At 39.9% G+C, this 6992-nt stretch overlaps 2 protein-coding genes across 2 annotated transcripts; both read left to right on the top strand.

Moving 5' to 3' along the window:
• The first annotated feature begins 216 nt into the window (after nt 1-216).
• Nucleotides 217-2384, top strand: LOC149830170 (uncharacterized). Its single transcript, XM_090015396.1, has 2 exons — nt 217-667; nt 1942-2384. Exons 1-2 carry the CDS (start codon nt 217-219, stop codon nt 2382-2384), a joined length of 894 nt encoding a protein of 297 aa, XP_089871522.1.
• Nucleotides 2385-3684: 1300 nt separating this feature from the next.
• LOC149830169 (ankyrin repeat-containing protein At2g01680-like) lies at nt 3685-4815 on the top strand. The gene has a single exon (XM_090015395.1). The coding sequence runs from the start codon at nt 3685-3687 to the stop codon at nt 4669-4671; it is 987 nt and encodes a 328-aa protein (XP_089871521.1). The 3' UTR covers nt 4672-4815.
• Nucleotides 4816-6992: the final 2177 nt, after the last annotated feature.

Here is a 6992-nt window from a genome sequence, read left to right as displayed (position 1 = left end):
TGCTATCATGGTGGGGGAGAAGGAAGACTTGACTTCATGATACAAGAAGCAAACGACAAGGCATATGCGTCTTCCTAAGAAATTTCACTATTGATCATTCTGTGGAAATTTAGTGGGCTTACAAGACTACAAGTACCTCATCCTATGCCACTTTCTTCCTAGTGCTCACACAATTATGATTACAATTTGAACTTTATTCCTTCACCAAAAAAGAATATGGATAGAAGGCTTTACGAGGCCTCCATAACTGGTAATGTGAATACGTTGCATGAGTTGGTTAAGGAAGATGTGCTCATTCTTGATCAAGTGACGGCCCACTCCTTGCAGACACCATTGCATCTCGCAACAGTATATGGCCAAGTCTACTTTGTGGCAGAAGTTCTCAGATTCCGGCAGATGATGGTCGCATCGGAGAACCACAAAATGGAGACTCCAATACACGAGGCATGCCGGATGGGCAACACAGATGTATTGCGCCTTCTGTTAGACAAAGATCGTTGGGCTGCTTGTAAGCTCAACTGTGAGAATGAGAGCCCTTTGTTACTGGCATGTCGTCGTGGCCATCTCAATGTGGTGAGGATGCTCTTGAGCGAGCCACTGCTGCAGATCACTGAATTTGAGGGTTCTTCAACTTGCCTACATCTTGCAGCATCCGGGGGCCATATAGGTAATGAATAATTTGCTGATATATATATATATATATATAGAGAGAGAGAGAGAGAGAGAGAGAGAGAGAGAGAGAGAACTGGACATATTATGATAGATCTGAACGGTTAGATGTGTTTAGCATGCTCTATTTAGTGAGAATCGTCTTTTGGATCATATTTTTCGGTGAAAAAATATATCTTTATGAGCCGGGAACAACTGATACCTTCATAACCATTGATTTTGGATCAACAGAAAAACCTGTATACAGGTCAAATTCCGGTGATTCAAAAGCGGGTTCTCACTAAACAAAACCTATAGTTCATATCTATGGTGTTAGATGTGAGAAAAAATACCAAAAAACTATGATTTTTGAAGGAGCCTAATGGCAGAGCGAGAAAGTAGGGCAGAACCATCCCATTACTATATATATATAGTGGTTCTGTATGTACCATAGGGTGGTAGACACTTTTGCTTGCATAGATCTAGCCATCAAATGGTAAATCTAACTATATACATATGTTTAGCATGATTTGTTTAGTATATTAGAAGGTTTTATCATGTTTAATAGATCATAAGATTCCATGTTTGAGATAGTCAAAATCAATAATTTAACATATATTTGAGTTAACTTTAACATATGAAAATAATAAATAGATATGCTAAACATAATCCAATGGTTATATTTTGCTTTTGATATATAAATCAAATGTTAATCACCATAAGTTATGGCGGTACTGTACCATCATAGAAGCTTCTAAATAGTGTTGAAGTCCTAAATGTCCTAAACACTTCTAAATAGCATAGTTGCTGGGAAATACAAGATATTGAATGAGAATGAATCTCTTAGAAAAGATTTTTCACCCATTTTTGCTGCTTGGTGAGAAAATTTCATATCTATTTAATCAAGTTTTAGTACGATATGAGTTGTTGACTTTTAATCACTTCAATAATATAAACATGAAGAATGCCTACTCTGCTACATGTTTTCTACTAAATAAGCTATAGGGATTACCTAGATAAGTTCAGACAACACAAGCACACGAAAACTTTGTTCTTTGAAGCAGTTTAAAATGATTTAGAAGACAACCTGCTGCATGTTTTCCACTAAATATGCTATATAGACCACATTTATAGGTCTAATCTTCAAAGCATGCATCGTCCCATTCCAAACTCGTTTAGGACCAACAACAATGCAGCACCTTCTGCTATTAGTTTTTCTGTACAAGAATCACGGTACTTTGAATTGAATTGAAAGTTCAACAATCAAGTGACTTGGATTTTAGTTCTGTACAGAAATTGTAAGAGAAATCCTGAAGGTTCGGCCGGATTTCGCGTCAGGATTAGACGAAAGAGGGTGCTCTCCGTTGCATCTTTCCTCAAGAAAAGGCCTCATTGAAGTAACAAGGGAACTAATGAAATTCGACACTGATCTGTGTCTTATAGCTGATAAGGAGGGAAAGACTCCTCTGCATATGGCAGCCATTAAAGGGTTGGTGCCCATTTTGGATGAGATCCTGTCTGTGAGTCGTGAGTCAGCATGCATGCTTACCAATGACGGAGAGAGCGTCCTCCATTTGAGCGTCAAGAACAACCATCTGGATGCAGTGAAGCATTTGGTTGATAGTCTGGATGTCTCAGAGATTGTCAACTTGAGTGATCGTAGAGGCAACACCATTCTGCATCTTGCAGTTGCTGGAAAACTCCCTCAAGTATGCATCATCTCTCTCTCGGAGTGAGATCAAAGGAGCGGGTAAGTGCCGTGACTATTCGACGCAGCCAATCACATGACAGCATTGCAGGCCCCCACATGAAATGCTGTCATTGGCTGCATCGAATAATCATGGCACTTACCCGCTCTCTAGATCCCTGTTCATCTCTCACTTACTAGTTTTTTTTATAGTTTTTTTATTTAACATGAAGAACAACCATTATGGTTTGGACATCCCGTTAGGGGCCGAGAGATGTTGCGTTGACCAGGGTGCTCCCTACCAACTCTGATAGTTTCTCATTTAGCTTTAGCCTTGCGGCAAAGAGGGTTTTAGTTAGTAGGTTTTGTAGGGAAGCCATTTAGCATGTTCTCATTCTTCTCTCTCTTTATATATATATATATATATATATATATATATATATATATATATATATATATATATATATAATATAAGATGATTTTGTAATCTTTTTTTTTTTTAAAGGCTAGCTGGGGTTAGGCAGACGCCACCAGTTATTATTGAATGGTACCACTGAGGTTTGAACCTGCACCATCCCACTACAAGGAGACATGCATTGACAGCTCCTACCAACCACGCTAGCCCCTTTTGAGTGCTATACAATCTTGTTTGTATGGATCTAAATGGTAGATTAAAATGTACTCTGTTTACCATGGGTTATTTACTAGGTTTTATCATGTCTAATACACATAAGATCTGACTTTTTAGAGAGTTGAGTGAAAATCAACGGTTCACAATTCATGAAAGCAATAGCAGTCTAAAAATGGTATAAAATATCACATTTCTGCCAACTTTAACACATGAAAATAGTAAATAGAACATGTTAAACATGATAAAAAGGTTCAATTTTACATTTGGAGCTTAGATCTATATAAATCAAGTGTACCACCACACACACACAGACACACACACACACATATATATATATATATATAGAGAGAGAGAGAGAGAGAGAGAGAGAATATTCAACATTACCAAAATACACGGTCCAACCAATTTGACATATCTATATCCAATTACATCCCGCTAAATTTGACCCATTGATGTTCAGTTTCCGTGTGCTTAAACCACACGGTCCAACCAAATTGACACCATTTGGCTAATCAAAAGCCTAGTTTGGTTAAGCAAGATTAAACACGGCTCCATAGAAACTGATACACACTACCAAGTCTATAGGAATTTTCAGCACTGCACTTTTTAAATTGATTGGCAAGCTCGTTGGCTACTTTTAGCTTTATTGAGCACACTTTTCACTAGCTAGTATTCAGGTCCCTTGCACTACTAAACTCTGTTTTTTCCTTTGGCCTAGATGGTGAAGTACATAGTTGGCAAGACAGAAGTAGATCTGAACACAGTCAACCTGGATGGCCTCACTGCTCTTGACATGGTGGGAGACGACAGCAAAGACGCAAGAGGAACCCAAATGGGTTCGGTGCTCCGAAATGCTGGTGCTAAACCAAGTGAGGAACTCCCACAGTTATCATCAGACATGCAGGGAATTGCAATGCCAAAGGAGAGAATCCCAAGTCCCTACCGCAGTCCATCACCAGACATACCGAGAATTGCGATGTCAAAGGGGAGAATCCCAACTCCTTGCCGTAATTCGGCTTCCCCTTCACCGACTTGGGTCCAGGACCAGCAGCTAAGGTCCCGGAAAACCCATCTGAAGTTCCACAGTGAAGGCCTAAGGAACTCGCGCAATACAATAACTGTGGTGGCCGTACTTATTGCCACGGTGACATACGCTGCCGTGATCAGCCCTCCCGGCGGAGTGTACGACCAAGGTCCGGACGCCGGGAAGGCCATCATGAGCACCACGCCAGCCTTCAAAACATTCATGGTCTTCAATGACTTGGCCCTTTTCACATCACTAAGCATTGTCATTGTCCTAGTCAGCATTGTACCGTTCCAGCGACGTGTCCTGACTAGACTGCTGGCAGTGACTCACAAGGTGATGTGGGCAGCAGTTTGTTTCATGGTGTTGGCTTACATGGCAGCCACCAGGGTGATCCTGCCACGTTCGCACAGAAGCAGGTGGGCGTTGGTGGCTCTTTACACCATTGGTTGGGGCACAATTGGACCAGTGTTTGTGGGTCTCTTTGTGCTGCTGGTTAGGCATTGGATAAGGAAGGAAGAGTTCAGGAGAGGGAAGGTGGCGAGGGGCAGAAGGAGCCCAGTGGCTAGGCAACACTGTGTCCTTGATGAAGAGAAGCATGTGAAATCCAAAGATGGCAGCGATGACTCTCTCAACTCTGACGTTGCTAGCTCGGAGCTGGAAGGATACAGTGTGCACTAGCTCAAGCAAACTGCTATTGGTTGTAGTAACGATGACTTCATGTTTGCCTTGAGGGGCCTTGTAAACTATTATGGCAAACAATAGACGTGAATATAGGTTTTCGACTTCTTGTTGAGAGATCTAATGGAGTTGAAGAAGTCATGATTGTGAGGGTCTGTTGCATTATGTAAAAATTAACTGTCATTGCACTTGTGGACTTCAAGAATACATAGAAAAATGAAGGATCAAGGAAATTAATTGACCAAGAAAAATTAAGAGTAAAAAATGTCATGGTTCAATTTATTGTAACTACTGTGATTCTATTAATGATGATTATCTCCCATACTTTTATTATTAAATAGAGCAGTTCTAATTGGATAGCCATGGAAAATTTTCAGCTATGCAAAGAACAACAGCAACGAAACAAACCACAAGATAAAGAGAAATAAAGAACAGGAGAAAACATGCGGGAGGAGCAAGAAATCCTCTAACAAATACGAGAAAATACAAAGACGAGATACAGAGCTTAAAAAAAAAACCTAATCTCCAATACGCCCAAAACTCTCATAACCCAACTGTCAAAAAGAAGGCAGCTACAAAGATCACAAAAGGGTATAAAACTCTAGCTGAAAAACTAGACAGGGTCCCCACTACAACAAAAGAAGAAAACATGGCATTTTGTACAACGGGCAATTTGAAAATTTGTAACTGTTGATCGAAAAGCGGCAATTTGGGGAAGCTCCTATAGGTATCTACAACACTACAACACGGCAGTTCAAAACTGCGCTAAATATACCCTTTACCCGCAACGGCAGTTCAAGACTTCCGGTAAATGTAGGGTTTCTCGTTTTTTGTTTCACGGCTGATCCCTCCCCATTTTAGAGCTGACTGAATTTTTTTGTTTTCTTTTCTCCTCTCTCTTCCGCGCTAAAGCTTCCTCTCTGCGGACGTCCCTCTAGAATCTAGTTCCACAGCTGCTCTTCGTCCTTCTGTAGTTGATCGAGCCTTCAATTGGTGATCATTTTCTCCTCTCTCTCTCTCTCTCTCTCTGACTCTCTTTTTCTATCCTCAATCCCTCTATTTATTTCGCATTTCATTATTTAGATTTGTGTTATTTACTGATAATAGATTTAAGGTTTCAATTAGGGGTTCAGTCGATGTTTTTTGGTTTTGGTTTTGTAAATGGTGCTTTATGGTTTTAGGGTACACGAGGTTGATCATTTTAGGGAACGACAAATTAGTTCTCGAGCCACTGAAGGGGGGAAGTCTAGAAATTGGAGGATTTTGAGTCTTATCCTACGTTTTAGTAATTTTTCTTCATGAAGTTTCTGGATTTTTTGCGTTTTTGCCTTATCCAGATTTTACTGGAAGAGTTCGGGTGTTCTCCATATTTTTTTATTGAATGAGCAAGCCTTGAATGGTGGCATGTCAGACACCGAACAATTAGCTGCCATTCGACTTGCGGACAAGTTTTGCAAGGCCATACTGAGAACGCTCACAAGTTGTAGAGGTTGTGTAAAGACTCGTATACTAATCCTTACCATTGGGGTTACCATTTATGCTGTTGCTTCCACAAATTTAGATTCATGGGACTGGAAGAAACTTTCAGTTCTGTTTGGTTCCTTTCAATCCTTATGAATTTCATGAAAGCAGCAGCAGGCAGTGGCGCATTTTAAAGATGGCTGTGTGCTGCTATCCATAATGCAGGCATAGGTTGTCAGCCGTAGAGAAAATTTAAAGTTTGATGCCGTCCTTTCTTTGCATAAACTAGGATTAACTGTGTGCAAGTTCATACTTGCCAAATATAATCTTTTTATTTGCTTTTCTGTTTAGCTTCATTTAGGCTTTTGCAAATATGGGCGTTGGAGCAGAGGGTGAGAAATTTTGGTCCCTGAGACTGAGGGACAGTTTTTCCTTTTTGTAATTTGGTAAGAATTTAAGGAATCAGATGTTTGGATATTAATCACTTGAGAAATGTTCGAATTACTAAAAACCAATGCATTATGATAATACTGAAACGTTGATTCATTTTTTTGTGTGCATACATTGTTAAAAGGTCATTTTAAAATATTCTCCCTATTTTGCAGTCTTCTATGTTGATGCTTCTTCGAAATGCCCCTTTTAGTGAAGGCATTTGTTTTGTTTTTTTGCCTGATATATCTTGATTTTTGCCTACGATATCTTTCAGCTGACCCAGTATGCATGTTTATCTGTAGGTGAAACCTGCCCCTGCTCTCATCAAGGTTACTACAAGACAAAGCTGCTTCGGCTGCACTATCAACAATACTTAAAAACATTGATGAGTATCCAATGCTCAGGCATGAAGCTGCTGAAGCTTTTGG

The sequence above is a fragment of the Nuphar pumila genome, chromosome 8 (assembly GCF_984573655.1).
Source record: "Nuphar pumila chromosome 8, dmNupPumi1.hap1.1, whole genome shotgun sequence".
Classification (NCBI taxonomy): Eukaryota; Viridiplantae; Streptophyta; class Magnoliopsida; order Nymphaeales; family Nymphaeaceae; genus Nuphar; species Nuphar pumila.
The sequence above is the reverse complement of the archived record's forward strand: the minus strand, read 5'-3'. Positions and strand labels throughout refer to the sequence as shown.

Excerpts from the sequence above, each read along its gene's own strand:
- LOC149830170 (XM_090015396.1), top strand. The coding sequence starts at position 217 with ATGGATAGAAGGCTTTACGAGGCCTCCATAACTGGTAATGTGAATACG. Across the intron at positions 668-1,941 it reads AGCATCCGGGGGCCATATAG|AAATTGTAAGAGAAATCCTG; the intron begins GTAATGAATAAT and ends AGTTCTGTACAG.
- LOC149830169 (XM_090015395.1), top strand. The coding sequence starts at position 3,685 with ATGGTGAAGTACATAGTTGGCAAGACAGAAGTAGATCTGAACACAGTC.